We start from the raw sequence: 24,239 nt of genomic DNA, 5'->3' as shown, positions 1-24,239 counted from the left end.
TTCCCAGGGACTCTGACATAGGCCCTGCCTCTCCCTGGTCACACGGTTGCTCAGTTACTGGTTCCAGGCCTCCCTCCCCAGAGCACTGGATCATCATGCTTTACGCCCTCAGCATGACGCTGGCTGCAGCAGAGACGTTTGGAAATCTGTGTGTTTGTCTGCATGCCAGAACCAAGGCCCAGAGAGGTCAGATAACTTGCTCAGGATGACTCGGTGGCCATCCTAGTCCTGTGCTACCACACAAACTGCCTCTTACTGATCAGGTTCAGCAATCTAGCCTCTGAGAGAACAGGGGACGATGAGAAAGGGCAAGCATTGGCTGGAATAAGGAGGCACTAGGCGGGGATGTGGGAAAGGAGCAGACAGCCCTGAGCACAGGAGCACAATGTTCTCAGGAGAGGGCAGGGGCAGGGAGAACGGGGCTCAGGTAGCCAAGGAGGTTAACAAAGTGCCGAAAGCGCATGGCTTGGGCAGGAAACTTTAAATGAAGGAGGAGTGGACTTTAGAGACACATTTGCCTACAGTTCTGTGTGAGACCAACCTCGCACCCCACGGCAAGGCCTGCTTCGTTTCTGGGAGGCACTGAGCCACGGAAACTTCTCCAGGCTGTACAGGCACTCTATCACCACTTGCCCATTTGGGCCGCCTTTCTCAGGCCTATTCTACATTGTTTTATACTTGAGTGAAACGAGACACTGGGCAATTCTTCTTCTGTAGCCGTGCCTGCAAACTCCCAACCTGTTTCCTTTCTCACCCAGCCTTCCCCCTGCTCGCAGACAATAAAGCATTGACCAGAGCAGTGTACATTGACCTTTTCATTAGTTTGAAGACAAACTCTTCTAACACCCTCCTAGATGGTCCAGAACCAAAGCAAAAAACAAGCTTAGGTTTCATCTGGCACCTTCCCATGAGTGCAAAATAAGAATCAAGGATCAGAAGCTAAGGAACACAGAAAGGAGATTGGGCATAGCAGAACGGTTTGGGGTTTTTGTAAAATCAAAGAGACTCGTGGCTGGAAAGCAAACCTAAGTATCAACAACTCTGCCTTCTTTTATCCAAACCGGTGCAATGGTGGACGTCTCTTCTCAGGGCTCACTTCGCCACAGATTTTACCTTTGTACTTCTTAACCATGTGGGCACTCCGAAAAACAGAAAAAGGTTAGTTAAGCAGCCAACATTAAACAAGTGGCTGAAGGTCACAGTGGTGGCCACACCTCCATCAGTAGAGCTCAGGGACCTGCAGCCTGCTTCCTGTATTCCACCCTTCAACCAGCTCAAGCCTGGAAGGAGCTATGGGGTCGGGGGTCTGCCCGGTAGCTTACCTACGAAGACATCAGCTCTGAGCTCCTCTCTGTGTCTGGAGGAGGCTGCACAGAGACGCCTTTGGGGGAATCTGCATTGCAGAGAGAAAAGGTTTTCTGGCCCCATCTTCCCAGCTCCAAGTGCTAAAATGAAGCCTGGGGCCTGAAGTATTTGGGTGGGACATGAAACTTGGCTCATTACATTCTACGGGAAGCCACAGAGGAGCACACTCCCTTTTCTCCCTTAGCCTCCACAGCGGCAAAAGATGAAAGGTTCATTTTCTTTTTAATAGGAGACTACCAATAGAGGCTTTTAAAAAAGAATAAACTGCTGAGGATAGGCACGTTATTAAGAGGTATGAACAATGAATCAATGCTATTTTGTCACTCACCTTCGCCTCTTCATTCACGTCCCAGGTAAAGGAAACAGCATTATATGCAATCTCTTCAATGTTTCCAATCGTATTAAAGCTCTCCTTGTAATCAGCTGTAACATTAAAAAAAGAAGATGCTTTTAAAGGAGTAAGAGTGACTCAGTGACATGTACCGAACCATTATTTTCCAATGGGTAAATTTAAACTTTGCTTATTTTTCTGGCTATCTCCATGCTAACAATTAAAGACTGGTGCTCACTGATGTTCTTTTACAAATACTTACTCTATAAGAATGTATGCATGTTCCTCTATTAAAAGATTAAAACTAAGCAAACCAATGTTCTTAGGTAATTTGTTCATTAGTTTCATTTTTTACTAGTTTTATAAAATTATTAAGGTTTTCTTTTTTCTCCCAAGCCCCATGTCACCTACCCACTCTCCCTCCTGCTCACTTTTCTGCCACTTAATTTTGCTAGAAGTACCAGGGTACTCCATACAGAATTTTTTGTAGAACAGAATATTCTGTTTATCAGTCAGGCAGTGTGATCAGGACTTTAGTAAAAAAAAAAGAAAAAATTTCAAGAGACCACAGTAAAGCTTTTTTAAAATTTCTTTTTGGGGCCAGGCACGGTGGTTCACACCTGTAATCCCAGAACTTTGGGAGGCCGAGGTGGGAGGATCACCTGAGGTCAGGAGCTTGAGACCAGCCTGGCTAACATGGTGAAACCCCGTCTCTACTAAAAATACAAAAATTAGCCAGGCATGGTGGCACATGCCTGTAATCCTAGCTACTTAAGAGGCTGAGGCACAAGAATCGCTTGAACCTGGGAGGCAGAGGCTGCAGTGAGCTGAGATCGTGCCACACTCCAGCCTGGGTGACAGAGTGAGACTCCATCTCAAAAAAAAAAAAAAAAAAATATTTTTGAACTTAGGTATGGAGAGTTGAGTTAATCATACTTAGCTCACTATCATCATTGATCTCTTCAAGGCCCTCTCTTATTTTATGACTTTATTTGGTTACTATGTATTTCTTTTTCTTCCTATTATCCTTTCCACAAATACAGTAGCTACAAATGTGTTAATATATATCCTTATGGAATATATTGGTTTGATTTGCCTGTGTACATAGCTTTAATTTTCATAAATTCTGGTGTTCCATGACTAAAGTTGCCAGATTGGGCAAATATTTGGGATATACTTATCTTCAAAATGTATTCATTATTTATAAGAAATTCAAATTTAACTGGCACTCTGTATTTCATCTGGCAACCTAGACTACAGACCTTTTCGGATCTAACCTCACTGCTAGTTGCATGCCTATTTCTTTTTTTCTGTTTTTTTTTTTTTTTAATTATACTTTAAGTTTTAGGGTACATGTGCACAACGTGCAGGCTTGTTACATATGTACACATGTGCCATGTTGGTGTGCTGCACCCATTAACTTGTCATTTAGCATTAGGTATATCTCCTAAAGCTATCCCTCCCCGCTCTCCCCACCCCACAACAGGCCCCGGTGTGTGATGTTCCCCTTCCTGTGTCCATGTGTTCTCATTGTTCAATTCCCACTTATGATTGAGAACATGCTGTGTTTGGTTTTTTGTCCTTGCAATAGTTTGCTGAGAATGATGGTTTCCAGCTTCATCCATGTCCCTACAAAGGACATGAACTCATTATTTTTATGGCTGCATAGTATTCCATGGTGTATATGTGCCACATTTTCTTAATCCAGTCTATCATTGTTGGACATTTGGGTTGGTTCCAAGTCTTTGCTATTGTGAATAGTGCCACAATGAACATACGTGTGCGTGTGTCTTTATAGCAGCATAGTTGCATGCCTATTTCTAACTGTGGCTCCAGGGACTGTTGCCACAGTTTACTTATCTCCCATGCCAGAGATGGACCCTTCAGTGATCTCTGCTCTCTGGTACAGACAACTCTGTGATAAAAATTCGTATTCCTGGGAGCTGAACTGATGGCTGATCACATAAAAAGCTACTAAATGTGCTCTCCAGAACGGCCCTCCAGACTCACTCTCCAGGATGGATCAGCCAGCGCAGCCTCCCACCAGAACTCTATTTCCCTTTTTCTCTCTACTTTCTTGCCAATCTGATGAGCACAAGGCAGCCTTCCACTGACGATATATTTGCACTTCTTCTACCACTTTTAAGTTCAAACATCTCTTCTCACACAGGATAGCCAACCAGGTGTCTCCTTACGGAAACCGCTTACTAATGTCCTTTGCCGTGTTTCTATGGTTTCCCCTATGGAAATTTTAAAGCCAAACTACATGTTTACATTTTAAATAAAGCACATACTGCAATATAAAAGCATGTGTGGCCACCACAGGAAAGTCAGAGACCATGAACAATAAGAAAAATATTTAAAAGCAATCACAATATTCTCACCCACAAATAACCAACTATAAACAGATTTGTGGTACACTTCATCCTTCCTATCTTTCTCTCTGCCTCCCTTTCTCAAGACTATGTAAATATTTTATACAATACTGTAACAATTATTTCTTAATTTATTTATTTTTGCCTAATGCATCATCAGCATCTTCCCATGTCAATAAACTGGTGTAAAATTACTTTTAATGACCAAATACCACTAAATTGAATTATGCGCCAGGATTTTATTTTGCTTGTCTTGGTCAGATGATGTCCAATACTTTTCCATTTCAAATAATGTTTTATTTAATTATCTATACAGCTAAAAATGCATATATGCTTAATTATATTTCATTAACATATATTCCTAGAAGTGAAAGTAGCAGGTCAAAGGAAAAAAAATTTTTAAGGCTTTTAATTCATTTTGTCAAAGTGTTCCTGCAAAAGTTGAAACAATTGATGTTCACAGTAACAGTGCATGTGCATGTGTTCTTGTTTCCTCAAAATGTTTCCTTCCAAATTGATATGCAAAACATGGTGACTCGTTATTTTAATTTGTAATTTATTGATTGCGAAACAGGTTGAATCATCTTTCATTTTCTTTTTGACTCCTTGTATTTCTTTATTTTTTTCTCTTTGTTTTATTTATTTATTTTATTATTTTTTATTTTTATTTTTTGAGACAGAGTCCCGCTCTGTCACCCAGGCTGGAGTGCAGTGGTGCAATCTCGGCTCACTGCGAGCTCTGCCTCCTGGGTTCAAGCAATTCTCCTGCCTCAGCCTCCCGAGTGGCTGGGACTACAGGCGCCCGCCACCACTCCAGGCTAATTTTTTGTATTTTTAGTAGAGACAGGGTTTCACCATGTTAGCCAGGATGGTCTCGATCTCCTGACCTCGTGATCCACCTGCCTTGGCCTCCCAAAGTGCTGGGATTACAGGCGTAAGCCACGGCACCCAGCCCTTTTCTTTGTTTTAAAAATGTATTTATTTATTGGAACACTTCCTGTTCTGTCCTTTGCCCATTTTTTTTCTTAGGGTATTCAGTTTTCTTACTGATTTTAAAATAAATAGTTAAAGCTAAAAGAGAAAACAAAAAGGAAAAAAACACAATTTTATATCTTTCAAATTTAGAATAAGGTTATACGACTATACTTGGGATGATTTTAAATATAAACCTGTGCTTCCAGTAGGCCAGCCAAACTCCTAAAATTTTGAAGAGAAAAGAAGACCGTTGAATTTAGATCAACTGAAGTCCTTGATTCTTTATAGCTAATTATTCTAAAAGACAGTCTTGCAACTTTGAAGTTTTAAATACACATTTAAAAATAAGCAGCTTTTAGGTGAATTGTAAAAAAGAGAAAATGTCATATCTAGAAATAAAGACAAACCAAGAAAATTTGTTCAAACATGTATCCTAGCTCTCATGAGTTATAACATTATGAGGTTTTATTTCCCATAGCTTCTCCACATAAAAAATGTCTTCTGTAAAAATTGTATTAGCTCAAATAAGGAAAGAATTTCAAAAACAAATGCAATATAGATACAAATAAGATACTCTAATCTTGTTCAAGGTCCCTGTCAGTTTCTATCAACTTCACTTAATCAACAAATGTATTGAGGAAATATTTTCTATGAGCCCTCTATGTGCCAGGCAGTGTCCTCATGCTTGAGAAAGAGCAAGAAACAAAACTAAGTCCCTAATCTTTTGGCTCTTTCAGTCCCAGAGACAGAATATAAATAAGTATATAGGTAAATAAATGAATAAGATGATTATCCTTAATCTGCTTTTTTATGCCCAAAACAAAAGAATAGTAAGGCTACTTTTTATTGAGTGGTTCCATTACCTTGTGTATGTCCTTCATGGCATGTACAAGTATTTTATTTATTAGTTTACTATTTATCACCAACATTTCTCACTAGTTATATATGTTATACGAGGGCAAGGAACTTATCTTAAATACTGCTGCTTTCTCAGTGCTTAATATCATACTCATAGGATGTGCTCCATAAGTTTGTTGAGTGAATGAATGGATGGAACCATGGGCATTCTAAACAAGAAAGATAACTAAAAGACTAATGTCATGCACTCCTCTCTAGCCTTATACCATACAAGAAATGTCTGCTCATCTCTACCCTTTGTGTTCAGTCTTTACAGGTGGTACAATAGCTCTGCTCCCACTTCACGACTGCCAAAGTCTTCCAAGGGACTAAACAGCTGATGCACACCAGTGTGGCTTTGTCCACATGCATAGCTGTCCGACAAATAAAATGCTAATAGATGTGCCTCCAGTTTCTGAAAGCTGGGTGTATGTCCTAGGATAAGTGTTGCATGCTTAAGAGTTTATGGCCCACGGTAGGAATGGAAACTCAGTAATCTGGTGTTGAGCCTTCCTCAACTTATTTCCTCAAGAAAGTTTCTCAAACCTGAATGTTGTAAATGTTGACAGCTGTAGTCAGGAAAAGGCATAGTAATGAGCTGCTGTGCTGGTTTCCTTGAGCTGTCATAACTAATTACCATAAACATGGTGGCTTTGAACAACAGGAATATTTTTGCTCACAGTTCCAGAGGCCAGGAGTTTGAAATCAAGCTGTGCCATGCCAGCAGTGTGTGACTCCGATCTCCACTTCTGTCTTCACATGACCTTCTCTTCTGTGTCTCTGCATCTGTTCCCCCTTTGCTCTCTACCTTTTTTTTTTTTTTTTTTGATACAGACTCTCACTCTTATTGTCTGGGCTGGAGTGCGATGGTGCAATCTTGGCTCACTGCAATCTCTGCCTCCCAAGTTCAAGCGATTCTCCTGCCTCAGCCTCCCGAGTAGCTAGGATTACAGGTATCTGCCACCACACCTGGCTAATTTTTTTGATATTTTTAGTAGAGATGGGGTTTCACCATGTTGGCCAGGCTGGTCTTGAACTCCTGACCTCAGGTGATCCGCCTGCCTCAGTCTCCCAAAGTGTTGGTCTTACAGGTGTGAGCCACCGTGCCCGGCCTGTTCCCCCTTCTCTTCTAAGGATTTGTCGTTGGATGTAGGCCCCACCTTAATCCAGGATGATCTTATCTTGAGATCCTTAATCACAATCTGCAAAGATCTTTTTCCCAAATAAGGTCATATTTACAAGTTTTGGGATTTAGGACGAGGACATATCATTTTTAAGGGTCCCACTTAACCTCCTACATCTGGGATTCCTTCCTGTGATTAGAACTCATGTGATCTGAGTGAATGGCTTGTTTTTGCAATGATAGTTACCATAGCTGAAAAATAATCACCCCGCTTTAAAAGAATTATAAAACACAACTATAAAATACATCATTGTGAACATACTGAATTTCAAATGGACTTTTTTCCCCTAAAAAAAGTGACAAGGCAACATAAAAATGACATATTTTAAATACTAGTCTGTAAACACAATACTAACACCTACCTGGCGAGGATGAGTGAACAAATAGGAAAATGGCTTAATATTTCCCAAAACAGGCATGATGCAACAATATTATTATTGGCTGAAACAGGTTTTAAAAAATTATGCCGGCCGGGCATGGTGGCTCACGCCTATAATCCTAACACTTTGGGAGGCCGAGACAGGTGGATCATCTGAGGTCAGGAGTTCAAGACCAGCCTGGCCAACATGGGGAAACCCCATCTCTACTAAAATACAAAAATTAGCCAGGCGTGGTGGTGAGTGCCTGTAATCCCAGCTACTCTGAAGGCTGAGGCAAGAGAATCACTGGAACTCGGGAGGCACAGGTTGCAGTGAGCCGAGATCACGCCATTGCACTCCAGCTTGGGTGACAGAAACTCCATCTCAACAACAACAACAACAAAAAGAATAAAACCATGGGTAGAAAAAATGGGAGTCTTTCTAATGAAATAAGAATGAACTTGATCTCATTGTTAATGTCATATGCTGCCAGAGATATAGCCAAAATGTCCAAGGTCCTCTCTAAGGCTGTGTGTGTCCTTGAAATCTCAGAGTGAAGTGTATGGGAACACATGGAAATTCTCTAGGGCCTGCTAGGATCCTCCCAAAGCAGAACAAGTGTTTCCAAATTCCCATGGCTTACAGGCTTGAGTGGATATTCTATAACGGCGCTTCTCGAATGTTGCAGTGCACCAGAATCACCTGGAGGGCTTTGGTAAAATGCAGATTCTCTATCCACTCTCAGAGATTCTGATTCCATAGGTCTAGAATGTGGCCAAGAATTTGCATTTCTAGCAAGGTCTCAGGTAGAGCCACTCTCAGAGATTCCGATTCCATAGGTCTAGAATGTGGCCAAGAATTTGCATTTCTAGCAAGGTCTCAGGTAGAGCTGATGTGGCTGGTCTGGGGACCACACTTAATATTGTTCTATGGCAAATGGAAATGCCAGAATAATTAAAAGGAGCAACTTCATTATTGGATTATTTTGGTGCCTTTGGTTCACTCCACACAGTATTAGAAAATGCTATATCTGGCTGGGTGTGGTCGCTCGTGCCTGTAATCCCAGCAACTTGGGAGGCCAAGGCAGGTGGATCACGAGGTCAGGAGTTTGAGACCAGCCTGACCAACGTGGTGAAACCCCATCTCTACTGAAAATACAAAAATTAGCCAGGCGTGGTGGTGTGCACCTGTAATCCCAGCCACGCAGGAGGCTGAGGCGGGAGAATTGCTTGAACCCGGGAGGCGGAGGTTGCAGTGAGCCAAGATTGTGCCACTGCATTCCAGCCTGGGCGACAGAGCAAGACTCTGTCTCAAAAAAAAAAAAAAAAAAAGAAAGTGCTTTATCTGTCATTAAGGTCCTACGTCAACTGTCAATGAAGTCCATGTGACAGTTCCTCTTCGCTTCTCAGATTTCCCTTCTTAGGAGGACTAAATACCAATATGGGAGGACAGGCAGTTACCTGCACAGTAAGATTCGAGCACCACCTGCTCCAGGATGTCTGCTTATTCTTATGCCTGGAAGCTCATCCTGAAACACTCCATCCTTTGGATAAAGACATTGTCATCTCCTGGCATTAAAATGCAAATGCTCTTAGGATAATAACTGCCACAAACAGAGAACTTACAAGCTCATGCCAAGCCTATGTGAAGCCTTTATCATCTCTGCTAATCCTGGCAACCACTCTATGAAGCAGGAATCAGCATCTTCCTCCCACAGAGAAGTTAAGCTGTTTGTGGAAAATCACATAGCTGGTAACAAGCCAACCTGTGATTTGAATCTGGGTCTGCTTGATGCCAAAGGCTACACTTCCAACCACTGCCCATATTTGTCTTGCAAATTCAACAACACATTGTCAGCAGATATTGGGATCAAGTATGTCCTACAATGGCTACTAGTTTCTTGGGAAGCACTGAAGGAATGTAAGCTTGATGAGGCAAAGAGACTGGACATTTTGGGATCATTGCAAATTCCTTGACAAGAAGGACAAGGTTGGGGTGCTTCAGTAGAGAGGAGACAAACAAGAAAATATCTCCATATACTGCAAGCACTGTGAAGATTGAAAGAAAAATTCCAAAGTTAGCCTTTCTAAGAAAACAAGAGGTGTCAGTGTTGAGGAAGTGATGATAAACTTTGCAGTGCTTCTGCAAAGAACTACTGAGGATGTGTGAAAATGCAATGCTTTGTGTTTGTGTTTCTGGCAAGTTATATTTGGCACAGAAATTATAGGATCCAATTCTATTTGAATTGTTATGGTGAATCCTTTTGTTATCTTTTTTATTTTTTATCTTTTGCATATAATCACTGGCCTGTTAATAGGTTTTTAAATTCAGACTTCTGTAGGCTGAGCTTTCTTCAAACGGATTGTAGGTGCAAGTGTGATTCTGGAAATCCCGTCAAAGGCAGTGTTAATTCTTCCACCTTAATTAAGCTTCACATACTTGGTAAATTATAACTACCCCTTTTAATTATTTTTGTATATATTGTTGGAGATTAAAAGGAGTGGCATAATTAATATAAAGATTGCTTCTCTTCTGAAAGGTGCGGATTCTGTCTGGACTAGTGAAATAATGAAGCTGGAATGCTGAAAATGGCTCTGGGCACGATTGCCGACTCAAGGTACATACACCACGGCCTAATAAGATGCTTTTAACAAAAGCTGAGAGCTCGACATAGTTTATATATTTGGGGTCCTGATGCTTAGAATTCTATTTACAAGGTGGCAATCAAGGCATAAAGAGAAACAACATGGTGGTGGAGACACACAGACGTGAATTTAATTTTCCATCCTTCTTCCCACTAAGCCCTGAGACCTTCGGTGAGTTAATTCAACTTCTCTGAACTTGAAATTTCCTAATCTACAAAATAGAGACAATAGCTAAGAGAACTGGACCCTGCTAGTCTCATAGTGGAAGGTGGGACCAATACAGGTCTTCACTTTGCACCTCCCACCTGTCCTCAAACATCCACTTCTCCCTGTCTGCAGTGCCAAATAGGATCGGCTCAAACTCAGGAAACAGGAGAGGGTCCTTCCAGGAACATTTGCTCTGACTTGAAACAGGCAGAATAAATGAACCCTAGTCTAAGTAGATTCTGAGATTTTTTTTTCTGTTTTCAAAATCAAAGCAGTGGCTTCTTAAAACCTGAATGACTCACAAGAACTCACTTATGAGTTCATTATTTTCTTTTAATGCTTTACAGAGTCAGAGGTGACCTGACTTGGTTTCCTTAAGTGTGTTGACACTAGAGCTGATTTTTAGAGGCACTAAAGTATTTCCATCATTGAAATACTGGCCCATGAGCAAATAAAAATAATGGTCACCATTTTTTGAGAGCCCTGTGCTAAACATATACACTTCACAAGTATTATCTCAGACAGTTTTGCTTGGTAGCTTTTTATTATTATTATTCCCATGACATAGAATAGGAAACAGGTAAGCATGTAAGTATTCTCCCATCCCCCACAGTCAGTTTGTAAGGGGCCAGGCTGAGATTAGAACTTATGAAATTCATCTACATACATGCCAGAGGCCTTTGACTTCTCTGCTACACAGCCAAATGAGCCTCTTTCCACACTTAATCCAGGACAATAACAGCTGAAATTATGAAAACATATGTGACCAGCATAGAGTGACTCTTCTATTATTATATTATTAAAGGCATAATTATTGATAATATTATTACTATTTACTCTCCATGGCTTAGTATAATACCCTCACAGATAACATTTGTGTTTCTTAGAACTTTCTCTTTAGGCTACATCTAATATTTCACATGTGCTTGATTCACCCTCCTGTTTGTGGAGAAGGAATTATATAGACAACGTTATAGCTTTCAAGTTGTACTGACCATAAGCACAGAGTATGAACATTTGACATTGTAACCCATTATTACGTTCTGTGTATGCTAGTATTTTTTATTCTATCTGATTTCATTTTTTAAGAATGTTGGTCTTGACTAGCAAACTTGATTTCAAACTGACAATAGGTCATATCCTGTACATAGACACACACAGACACACATGCACGTGTGCCCAAGCTTGCACCATGGCACATAGATCCAGATTTAGTAACTCAGAAAGGCTAAACATTCAACTCATTTCATTAGTCCATGTGGCTCAGGGAGATTTTAAATATAACCATTTTGTCTCTGTCCACAAATTTAATTTGTAAATCACACAAAAGTACCTGGCAGTTTCTGACAGTTTTCTGAATGAAGGAAAACGCAAACTGTGATTTGGTAAGTAACATGCTTATAACACTGCATGAACTACTCAAGCATATGCCGGTTTTCCATTCTTCATGCTGTTGTCTAATATACTGACACTCTTGGGAGTACATGTGGGGACAAGAAGTTACAGGCACATGGGATTAGAAGTTACTGCCCAAAGTGGTTAATCAGCAGTAATCACCCCGGCAAACAGGGCCCCTTCTACCACAAAGCTCCCTAATCTTTTCCCACCCCAGATGATATATCCAGAAACTATAACACTTGGTTAAACTGACTCTAATTTATAAAAGGAAACTGAACTCTTTCTGAAATGGTGGTATTTTATATTATTGGCAAGCGTCTCAAGAATGTCTGTTCTATAAGACTCCACAGCCTCATTCTAGTGTCTAACAACCCTCAGTGTGAGAAATAATTTTCAAACACTTATAATTGTACTTCAGAGTTGCAGACTGAATAGATTCAAACACTAGAAATAACTTTTTGGTAATTGGCAGTGCAGAAGAAAGACTATAAATCTTCAAGTGGATTATCTTTCACTAAATTTGAACTACAAGCCCAATTACTTGAGTAACTCAAAATACAGTAAGATAAATGTTCATTTTCAAGCTTCCCACTTACCCCTGGCTGCCCAAATCACATACACAGAATGAGTTAAGTGACATAGGAAGGTAAACCTCTTACGTGTGTTGAGGGGGTGGGGAGCCACTGGGAAGTGGCTCATGGACTATTCTAGTTTGTTGCAGGAATGATTTTTGCATTAACTGCTACTTGAATGACTCACGTCGCTAGTCCTGTGTACTTTTACTTATTTTTCATCAATTCTGAAATTATTAGAGGATTTTGATATTATGTCAAAATAGGAATTTGAGTTCTCTTAAGGAGGGAAACTGCTGTTGCTGTTACAGTTTACCGTTCTAATGCTGACCCCAGACTGTAGGTGTGAGTGGACTTGAGTCCACAACAACGTTTGGAGAACTACATGACCTCATTAAGCTGGCTGCCTTATCTGTGAAATGGAGACACTACAGCACCTATGGCACAGGATTGTTGAACAATGATGAGACTCTCACTTATTAAGCACTCAATTATTTCAACACATGTTTTTTCAAAAGCAGAGAAACTAGTGGTGGTCCACATTCCTGAAGTCTGTTCAAAGAGTTTTCTTCAGATTAGCTTTACCTTATTTTGGCTTCTACAACCTCAAAGAGTTTAATTTAATATTGAAAAAACTTGGCAAGTTTTAGGTTTTGTAAACAAGGAAGAAAAACTTTAAATTTGCCTAATTTCACTCTTGTGGATGTTACAAAGACATACATTTGTTTCTATTGAAGGCCACAGGGAGAGAAACTTCTAGCAAATGCTAGAGGGTGGCTGAATAGACCGGCTCTATAGTTTTGTTCATGAAACATATAAGTTTCATGAACTATCTAGTTGTATCTCTAGGGTTTTATTTTTGTTGTCATTTTTAAGCCAATCCACTAATACTAAAAACTATAATACTATGAGAGTGCCTGAAGTTTCCTTAAATGCACATCTGAAAAAAGAAAATAATGAGGTCCCAAATAAAAAACATGAAATCAAATAAAAGTATAAATTCCACATTGGAGATGAAAGAATGATGTTACAGCTATGGATATAACAAAAGTCCCACCGGTTAGGGGAAAAACAACTCAATGTCCAGTAAATGTGTATTTAAAAAAATGACAGATAGGAAATATAGCACTGTATAGCACTAAACACGGCAGGTCTATCAGTGGTTTCAGTTATCTGTGCGTGTGAGTATGTGTGTGTGTTTTGATTTTGAAATCTCGTCATCTAAACCAGTACCTCTATAGGACAGCTTTACCCTGTCATTAAAACAGACCCTCAGAGGGCTCTTCAAGCATCCATTGTCTGCTTTTATCTTCTCTGTAACATTCCTTCTGGTTAACCGCTCATGGCTTTAACATTTGCAGGAGCAGGAGAAATATCAGAAAAGGCTTATTAAACAATAATGTGCTGGAACCAGATAAACTGAGTTCCGAGGAGCAGTGAAGGAAAATGATGAAGGGACACATTCGTTGTAAGTTTTAATTCCACATCTAGCTACTTTTTTGAAAAAAGTTTGTCTTTCAACAATTTTCCACATGTTTGTTTCAGGAAAACAGAAATAATTTCTAGTTAAGTTTAAAAGCAGACATTTATCCTTGCTTATGAGTATATATATTATGTTTGTAGGCTGGCAATTAAGTCTCAGAAGTATTTAAGTTAAATCAAAATGTTTATAGTACAATAAAATATATTTAAATATAAGAAATGGAAGTACTAAAGGCATATTTAGTCTTCTAGTATCCGGAAAATACTACCAAAAATGATTCTTTCAGCATGAAAGAGGAGAGTCCAACCCCAGTCAGGTTTCTCAGTGAACCAGGCACATGCCTGCTTACTGTCACTGTCACCTAGATGCACAAAACCACACATGGCAGTGTGCTCATCGATTGTGCAACATTGGTTGAGCATCTGTTCTCTGCCAGGTTCTGTACCAGCTGCTAAGCATACAAAGATTCAAGGTTAAAAAAATCCTCTCTTCATTCAAAAAGTTCAGCGTCTAGTAGGATGAAGAAATGAATGAATGAATAAACCAAGTGAAACACTGCCAAGTGCTATTGTTTAGATCTAAACCAAAGCCCGCAGAGGGAACAGTTGACTCTACCTGGGAAGATTAGGAAGATCTTACCTGAGTGGGGACAGGGAACAAGGTCTCAAGGTGTGAGATGTCTTCCAGGTGAAGAAGCGATGGAGGGCTATTCTAGGCAAGGAGAACCCCAGAGATGGGTCAAACAAGAGGTTGGAAGTAAATAGGAAAAACTAGTGAAGGGTGAAAAGATATCTGTCATTTAAAAATATTAATAAAAGACAGATTATGCTGGATTGAGAAATGAGTGACAGTTTAAGATGTCGGGCAGGAAGTGTAGGCTCCTCTTTTAAGAAACATGGGGTGGAAGGAAAGAAGAGGGCCCAGCAATAGCTTGAAAGGGAGTCTGCAGGGATCAGGGACTGGAGCTGGGGATAGAATCCTGACCCTTCCCTGGAGGGAAACAGAGGGAGCCCAAGGACCACCCCCATCACACACACAGTGGAAGGGATTTTCCAGAGATGCTGCCCTCAACAGAATGAGTTTCCAGGATTCATCCTGAGACAGGTGTCCAGTAACTGAAAACCCACAGTGGCTCAATTGTGATTGAAAATTATTTTCTGCCTAAACAAATATTAAACTTTAGAGAACCCTTGCATTTACAGTGTTTTAAGTTAATTAACCTTCACAGCCTACCACACTTTTATCACATAAATGTTTCTAATCAAGGTTGAGATGAAAAGGAGTTTTCCATAACTGCAGCTTTAGCACGTCTCTAGAAAACAGAGCATGTCTTACACTGCACATGAACTCGTGATAACAGCAAGGGCGGATGCAACAGAGGAAGGATCTGGAGCTGCAAGTGAGGCTGTTGCTGGCCCGCAACCCAGAGTTCCCCTCGCATCTGGTCCTATGGAGGACATGGGGATGGAGCTCGCTCTTCTGACTGAGCTCCAACTACAGCCTTAATTCTCACCAGCCTTTGGATTTTGTTTTTTTAATTTGGGAGCTCTCAAGAGGTTTGGTTTGGTTTGTAATCAAATTTATTTTTCATGTCTATTCAGAAGTATGGAAACAGCCTAGAAAAACATCAAAAAATGAAATCCTATTTACTTGAGTTATTTTTAAAGGAGGGAAGACCTACATTTTCCAGACTGTAGGGAGAGAGCAAATCTGTATAATTTGGGGAAAAGGACAGCCCTCCAGAGAGCCAGAGAACTAAACTAGATGGGATGGTGGGAAGCCCTGCTGAAGAGAGTGGGGAGTTGCTGGTGCTCTTGCCTCCTGGCCTGTTTGGGCCACAAATCCACACTGCCTGATCACCTGGCCACCTGGCCACTTGGCTACCTGATCACCTGGCTACCTGACCACCTAGCTACCTGACCACCTAGCTACCTGGCCAGCTAGCCACCTGACTACCTGGCTACCTGATCACCTGGCTACCTGACTACCTGACCACTTGGCTACCTGGCCAACTGACCACCTGGCTACCTGGTCACCTAGCTACCTGGCCACTTGACCACCTGACCATCTGACCACCTGGCCACCTGGCCACTTGACCTCCTAACCACCTAGCCACCTAGCAACCTGGCTACCTGACCTCTCAACATGTGGACGTCACCTCTTCCTACATACCACTTTAAATCTCCACCCTCCCACTTTTCTGCATAGCTCTCGGAGTAGCCCAGCCCAGGACTGGCTATAAAAACTGAGAAAGCATTCTTGTAGGACTCATCCAAAGCCAGCTTCCTCTAAAAAACTCAAATAAAAACAAACAAACTTTTTTAACAGTTAAAATAAACTGTCCTTTAGGTTTAATTATGATTCCTGTTTGAAAGTGGAGCATGACTCCAGATTAAAAAGAGCTTCTAGACCTTAACAGGATAGCCATGCTGAATCATTCACAGAGGTCAACTAAAGTCTGTGATCAAGAGTCTTTTGAGAGGCTTCCTTTGCCCTCAGAAAGAACTATGGAGAATCGAACGTGAAGAAATGTTTTGATTTCATTTTGAAAACTTAAGTTTTCAAAAAAGTGTGACCTTAATATAAAACTACTTTCAACAGAGCACAATTTAAACATTGACTCTTAAGAAATAGATTTGTATTAGGACACAGACGAAAATCCTATTATCACATGCTAATAACTGAAATTGTACTATAATTGCCTGCTAATTACCACGGAAATCTACAGGACTAATATTAACAATGTAACTAATAAATCCCGATACAGGAAAGATTACTGCGAACCAACATTAAAGACAGAGATTGAATAAAGAGCATACAGTTTATTTCACAATTAACTACAACCTTGTATCAATAATGCTTACACTGGATGTGACTATAAAGTAATGATGTTTATTTGGATGTGTTTATGGAATCAGGCTCATTACATCACAACCTGTACTGCCCATTCTGAAAGCACAAGAACTGCTATGTGCATTATTTTGGAACATCTGCACCAGAAAGTAGTAAAGGAATTCTTAGTTCTCTTCTGTAGGGAGAAGTTACATATGAATGTGCTACCAATTAACTGTTGTAGCTTCTGGCTTTCACTCTATGAAGTTAATGTTGGTTGTTGAACCTCTTCTAATTTTCCTTCCCTGTTTGAAAGGTAACAAATAGAAAAATATGCCTTCCCGAGAACGTGGTTTTGGAATTATCCACTATTTGAGGAGATTTGGACTGATATCTAGTTAACTTTTTTATTTGTGATCCATTTTAAATATTTTTTAAATGGCTCACACACTGTGCAAAACTGGATAACTCCACTGTGCAAATAAGTCCTGGGAAACTCCCAGCCTGTTCTATGTGTAGACGGTGCCTCAAAATCAACATGCCCCTGGCTGAACTCAGTACCTGGCCAACCTCCACTCCCTCAACACTTGGCCACACTGCTCCTTCTGTCTCACCTGCCTCTGGGGAGGGTATCCAACCAGTTAGCAAAGCTGTGCTTTTCTTCATGATCCTTTTGTTCCCCTGTATCCCCCACAGCCAATCAGTCATCAAAGCTCTATCAGCTCGACGGTTTGTCTCTCACTACTGGGTTAACTTTGTATTTCCTCTTTGCAATTCATGCCTCCAATCCCAGTCTTTCTCCTGGCTATTGCTGGTTTTCCATTGCCAGTCCATCCCTCACTGCATCCATCCCACATGCTGGCTCAGAATTACCTCCCTGAAATACAGATATCCCATTACAAACCTGCCAAAAATCCCCAATGGTTATCCAAAGCCTCCAAAATCAAGCACTGCAACTCATTCAAGAGAAAGTTCATTTTATCACAGTATTCTATTTGATTATTACTTCTGCACATTCTCCACTGTCTGTCCTTATTAAAGTTCTGGGAGGACTGATGTGCAAATGTAACATAGCCCCTTGGATGAATGGCAATTTGCAGGTACAATTTCTATTACTACCCTCTCTTACACATCTTGGATCTCTAAAATCCGCTTCATTCAACAACAGAAAAACATGGCTAAACAAGATATTCATGTTAAACCTCAGTATAAAAAAGTATAAATACATACACATACACACACACACTTGAATATGTCCCCAACAAAACTGTAAAACAAGACTTTATGGAGCCAAGATACTGTTAAAGCAACAAAGAGCAAGAAACTCTGAGCTCCACTTCTGGCTTAGTGACGTTCCTCTGCAAAGATGGTGAGGTGGGTGATCACAGAGGAACTCAATAGCATTTCCCTGACATTCTACCTGCAGCTCTGAGGTGTGCCACCAGGACTGAGGTGTCAAGAATCAATGAACCTCTAACACTCAGAGCCTTCTGCATCTCTGCCCGGCCGCCCCCCCATCTAGGAAGTGAAGAGCGTCTCTGCCCGTGGACCCCTAGAATCCTTCCTGGGCTCAGTCAGCCTCCACTGGGGGCCCAGGGCTTCAGCCTGTGACACATAGAAACAGCTTAACCAGGGTTTCTTTTAGAGTTTGCGACCAGAAAATTCCATCTGTGCTACATCTCCCTGCCATTCTAAGATCCCCTTAAAAAATGTAAGCCTTTCCACAGCCCCAAGTACTGAGGACTTCCTTCCTTCACCCTACTCTCTGCATGGGTCAAATCAACTAGCACTCTTACTAGCATGTGTGAGAGTATCCGCCCCTCCCACCTTGGCTAACAGTGTTATCAGACTTTATTAAATAATTTGTCGCCACCCTGTCTGGGAGGTGAGGAGCAACTCTGCCTGGCCGCCCCGTCTGGGAGGTGAGGAGCGCCTCTGCCCGGCCGTCCCGTTTGGGAAGAAGTGAGGAGCATCTCTGCCCGGCCGCCTCGTCTGGGATGTGAGGAGCACCTCTGCCCGGCCGCCCCGGCCGCCCCGTCTGGGAAGAAGTGAGGGGCGCCTCTGCCCGGCCGCCCCGTCTGGGATGTGAGGAGCGCCTCTGCTCGGCCACCCCGTCTGGGAAGAAGTGAGGAACGCCTCTGCCCGGCCGCCCAGTCTGGGAAGTGGGGAGCACCTCTGCCCGGCCACCCTGTCTGGGATGTGGGGAGCACCTCTGCCTGGCCACCCCGTCTGGGAAGAAGTGAGGGGCGCCTCTGCCCGGCCGCCCCATCTAGGTAGAAGTGAGGGGCGCCTCTGCCCGGCCGCCCCGTCTGGGAAGAAGTGAGGAGCAACTCTGCCCGGCCGCCCCGTCTGGGAGTTGAGGAGCGTCTCTGCCCGGCCACCCATCTGGGAAGTGAGAAACGCCTCTGTCCGGCCGCCCCATCTGGGAAGAAGTGAGGAGCGTCTCTGCCCGACCGCCCCATCTGGGAAGTGAGGAGCACCTCTGCCTGGCCGCCACCCCATCTAGGAAGTGAAGAGTGTCTCTGCCCGGCCACCCCCCCATCTAGGAAGTGAAGAGCGTCTCTGCCCGGCCACCACCCCATCTAGGAAGTGAGGAGCGCCTCTGCCCGGCCGCCCCATCTGGGAGGTCTACCACGGAGGCCAGATGCAATATGGGGGCTGGATGTGGTGGCTCACGCCTGTGGTCCCAGCACTCTGGGAGGCTGAGGCGGGTTGATCACTTGAGACTAGGAGTTCGAGACCAGCCTGGCCAACATGGCAAAACATATGAAAAATACAACAGACAAACCAACCAACCAACCCAGTGACAACACAACAGGTCTACCCTGGAGTCATACTCTAATTTTTTCTATTTTCCTCCCTTTCTGATCCTTTATCCCACTTTCTTTTTCTTCCTCTTCCTTCTCCTTCTTCTTTGTCAAATAGAGGATTGAGTTATTATCATTGATCCATACAGAGTCCCTCTCTCATTTATTTTCTTTAATTCCCACCCCCCATTTCTATTCCCCGTCTTCCCTTGTGCAACCTTCCTAATATGTTTGATATGCATCTTTTTGTTTGTATGTATCTTTAGAAAATGTTTATTGTTTTGTGTGCAAAAAAAATTAATTAAAAAAATAAATAAATAATAAATAATTTGTCAGTCCCATTTTTTTTTTTGAGACGGAGTCTTGCTCTGTTGCCCAGGATGGAGTGCAGTGGTGTGATCTTGGCTCACTGTAACCTCCACCTCCTGGGTTCAAGGGATTCTCCTGCCTCAGTCTCCCGAGTAGCTGGAATTGTAGGTGCCTGCCACCATGCCCGGCTAATTTTTATATTTTTAGTAGAGATGGGGTTTCACCATGTTGGCCGGCTGGTCTGGAACTTTCCGCCTCAAGTGATCTGCCTGCTATGGCCTCCCAAAGTGCTGGGATTAGAGGTGTGAGCCACTGTGCCCGGCTTCAGTCCCACTTTTTTTGTCTTGATTATTATACCTATGAATGTGCTATTGCATGACTTGCAGCAACTTCCCTACCTTTTTGACCTCACATGCCCTAGTTATCCTTTCAGATGAGTCTCAGAAACTTCTCTGGGAAGTGCTCTTCTATGCTGCCACTTACCACGTGATATCTTAGCTAGTCATCTTCTTGCCCCTAGTCTTGAGCAGTTTGAGTAGAGGGCTCTGCTTTGATTACATTTGTATTGCCAGTGCCTAACAAAGAGTCTGGCACATAGTAGGTGTTCAGTAAACTTTTGCAGAATGAATGTGGAATAACTATGCTTTTCCTCAAATCGGTGTTAACTAATATGGGGCCATCACTAACTCCATGTCTTCTTTTAAAGGGGCTTTCTCACTCGGAGAAAATCAAACTGCAAATTTAATTCAAGTAGCGATTCCACACAGGAGGTATAACTGACATAGGAATGCTCCTGGGACTGCAGAATGTAAACTTATTTATGACCTTGAATAATTGTTGTTATTCAAGGAGCTCACAAGAATGAACTTGTGAGACTCAGAGAACTTTGCTTATGTGTTTTGAAAAGCAGCAGAATCCACTTGGGCCTGGGTTTGTTTGGTTTACTTATACCAAGTTAGAGCTCATTGCTAATGTTTTCCTCCCCTGCCCCTAACTCCTGCCAAACAGTTTATGACCCAATGTACAAGAACTGCATATCAAACTGGCTTCCACCGATGTCAGAACTAGCAGCAGCCAAGAAGTCCACCACTCAGACTGCAAAACGTCCTCCATATCTGGAGAGGAAGGCACAGACCAAAGAATCAGGACGTCTGTGAATCAGCCTCTCTCCATGTAGACAGGGCCTGGTGGGTGCCAAGAACTGGCTAGAGGCCAGAATACAAAGGCGGTATATGGTGGAGAGAGGGCTTCAAATAATTGTTTTTTAAAAATGGTGGCGTGACGTGGTTCACGCCTGTAATCCCAGCACTTTGGGAGGCCGAGACGGGCAGATCACGAGGTTAGGAGATTGAGACTATCCTGGCTAACACGGTGAAACCCCGTCTCTACTAAAAATACAAAAAATTAGCTGGGCGTGGTGGCGTGTTCCTGTAGCCCCAGCTACTCAGGAGGCTGAGGCAGGAGAATCGCTTGAACCCGGGAGTCGGAGGTTGCAGTGAGCCGAGATCATGCCACCGTACTCCAGCCTGGGCGACAGAGCAAGATTCTGTCTCAAAAATAAATAAATAAATAAAATAAAATAAAAATAAAAAATGGTGCACATTTTGGCATTCTTGGGTTTCTATCCCACCTACATACCATTTATCATGTGTGTGATCTTGCGTAAAATTCTTCCCTCTTAGCATCTCGGCTTTTAAACAAGAAAATGGGTTATTTTGGCCAGGCGCAATGGCTCTCGCCTGTAATCCCAGCACTTTGGGAGGCCGAGGCAGGCAGATCACTTGAGGTCACTCTGGCTGCGAAGAGTGACAGGGAGGGAGGGATGAAGAGAGGTTGGTTAATGGGTACAAACACAGTTAGATAGCAGGAATAAGTTCCAGCATTCAGTAGCAGAGCTGAGTGATTATAGTTAGCAATAATTTATTGTATATTTCAAAATAGGTAGAAGAGAAGATTTGGGATATTCTGAACACAAAGAAATGGTAAATGTTTGAGGCGATGGATATCCTAAATGCCCTGATTTGATCGTTGCATATTGTATGCCTGTATCAAAATATCACAGGTATTCCATAAGTATGTATAATTATTAGCTAAGGGGCCCTCATCTCGGTCTCTAACTCCAGCTTCAGGGTCACTGCCTGGCTGACTTGGTTGAACCTGCAGACCATAGATGCTGGTGGAGATTTGGGAATTGCGACTTTTGAGCCCTGAGTTTAACCTCCAGCTTCATGGGGGTTTCAAAAAAGAAATGCATTAAATAATTCGGGATACGTTTTTATTTTTTTATTTTTTAGGCCATTAGAAGGTTCCTAACCAAAATTGGCAAATGTATGGCCCATGCACTCTCTGCCTTCCTTCACCCTCTGCAGGCACTGATAACCCTCCATGATACTCCTAGTGGAGACAAGGGGTGACCTCAGAAACCTTCCCAATATCACACTCCAGAGTTAAAGCAGATGATGGTGCAACAGGCAGACATATGTGCCAGGACACCATCAGTGCTCCTTTACATGGGAAATGGTGTTTACAACCCACTGGCAGAGAAATGCATGATTTGATTTTTTTAATCTAGCAGAAGAATGAATTGTATGAGATTTTTGCATATTTTCTCACTCTATGTGAGCAGATGTCAGGTTGAGGTTGAGGTAGAGACTGTGCTCGGAAAACACATGTCTCATTGAAGCTAACTGATGGATTTAATGCCTTGTTCTCAGGTTGGAAGCAAGTAGCCCAGTTACCCATGAAGCTACTTAGTAAAGGTCACAAATCTCAGAGATAAAGTATGTGTGTGCCTATGGGGACACATGTGTATACAGAAAGAAAAGTCTGAAGGCCGGCGAGAGATGATAAAGAAGATAAGAAGATCTGCAGTCTTACAAGATCTGAGAAATCATTCTAGTCTCAGAAAAGTAAACCCTGTAACAATATCAAAGTTGGATCAACAGGTATGCCAGTAAAATGCTTTTATTATTTGCCTTATTTGGACCTACTCCATATTTCTCTTTAATTGCCCCTTTCATTTTCTTGGGTAATAATTATAAGGCTAACTTTTCAAATAAAATAAAATTGTTCCTCTGCTCTATGCAGATTTAACTAAACAGGTTAAGGCAAGTATCCCCAACCCCCGTCCTAGTCACCAGGTCTTGGTTTAGTTTATCAACTCAGGTCAGGAAGACAGATCTTATCGCGGCTCTTGCACTAATTACCTGAGGGGGAGTCATGTGATATGGGCCAGTGAGCCTTCCTAGGCCTTAGTTTCCTTGTTTATTCAATAAATATGTTTGACTAGTTAATACAATAGATGTATGTGTGTGACACGGGGGTGAGGAGCGGCTGAACTATTTTGCAAGAAAAACCAGTAACTAGTTTCATTGTCTTCTACAGTGAGCCTCTGACCCTATCCTAGTCACTAAACTCTGCCATTGTGGTCAAGGAGTCCTAGCCAGGGTGAAATGGAAGATCTGAAAAGTCCTCACTGCAGTGTGTAAGAAATCAAAGTAATTGTCCTTTGCAAGACTCAGTAACACCTTTTCATACCCAGCATGATGGGAACCTTCATTTAGCCCACACTCATTTGGACTGAAGCATCTTAGTCAGCAAAATGGGGTAATGAAGTCTACAAATGAGAAATGACTTACTTCTTATGGAAACAGTGGTAAAATTATTTGGAAACACATACATTACTGTCTGTTTTTAAGTAATTTTTGGAAGTTTTAAGATCTATTCCCTGACTTCCCCTACTTTGCTCTGCATCTCAGAGGTTGATTCTGCAAACTGCACTTTCCAGGGTAATGTGCCCTCTGACTCTGAGTTAAATTCTGCCAATGGGAGGCACTGGCAGGAGATCACGAGGCAGAGAGAAGCCAGGACAGTTCTTCTCCTCCCTCTTGGCATTGAGAACATCTCTGGCAGCAATTCTGCTGTGCTTTCATCTCCCATTGGAAAATAGCTCTCTCTGTGGTCCCAGCTCCTGCTGGCTGGCTCCTCCAACACCCACCTCCTCCTCCCTTTGATTCTCCAGCCCTGCAGGTAATAGCTGGATTGTCTCATTGTGCCTTCAGCCTTTCCAACCTTGGCCATGAATTCATGCCCAGTGAATTATTGGGCACGAGTGTTGCCTTCCAGACTGGACCCCAAGTAATGTGCCATCCAGGGGGCTGCTGGTCTCTACAGAACAGACCTCATGTTTAGGGGTACACAGACTCCTGGCAGATTCACTCCTTCTTTAAATGGTTCACTTGCCTGACCACCTAGCATTGCTTACACTAGGCATGTGTTGAAATGGAAAGAACACTGGACAGAGAACTAGAAACTCACTGTGTAGTCACATGACCTTTGTCAAATGTCTTTAGGGTCACATGAGCTTGAGTTTATGTCACAGGGATAAGAGTTCATCTGACCTGCTGACTGCCTACTAGGCTCAAACGGGGAGGCCATGAAAACACATTTTAGGAATTGAAATGGTCATTGCAAATCTGAATATATGACTGTGATTTTATGA

The 24,239-nt window shown here is 42.2% G+C and overlaps 1 protein-coding gene across 2 annotated transcripts in view; it reads right to left on the bottom strand.

Moving 5' to 3' along the window:
- GRHL2 (grainyhead like transcription factor 2) overlaps positions 1 to 24,239 on the bottom strand; it is a 177,481-nt gene that overhangs the window by 68,943 nt on the left and 84,299 nt on the right. For both annotated transcript variants that reach the window (XM_003256071.3, XM_030794974.1), the window contains exon 8: positions 1,694 to 1,788. In XM_003256071.3, coding sequence (XP_003256119.2) covers positions 1,694 to 1,788 — 95 coding nt within the window. The remainder of the gene's footprint in view (positions 1 to 1,693; positions 1,789 to 24,239) is intronic.

This window comes from Nomascus leucogenys, chromosome 16, assembly GCF_006542625.1.
Source record: "Nomascus leucogenys isolate Asia chromosome 16, Asia_NLE_v1, whole genome shotgun sequence".
Lineage (NCBI taxonomy): Eukaryota > Metazoa > Chordata > Mammalia > Primates > Hylobatidae > Nomascus > Nomascus leucogenys.
Note: the sequence above shows the minus strand (reverse complement) of the source record. Positions and strands in the feature narration are given on the sequence as shown.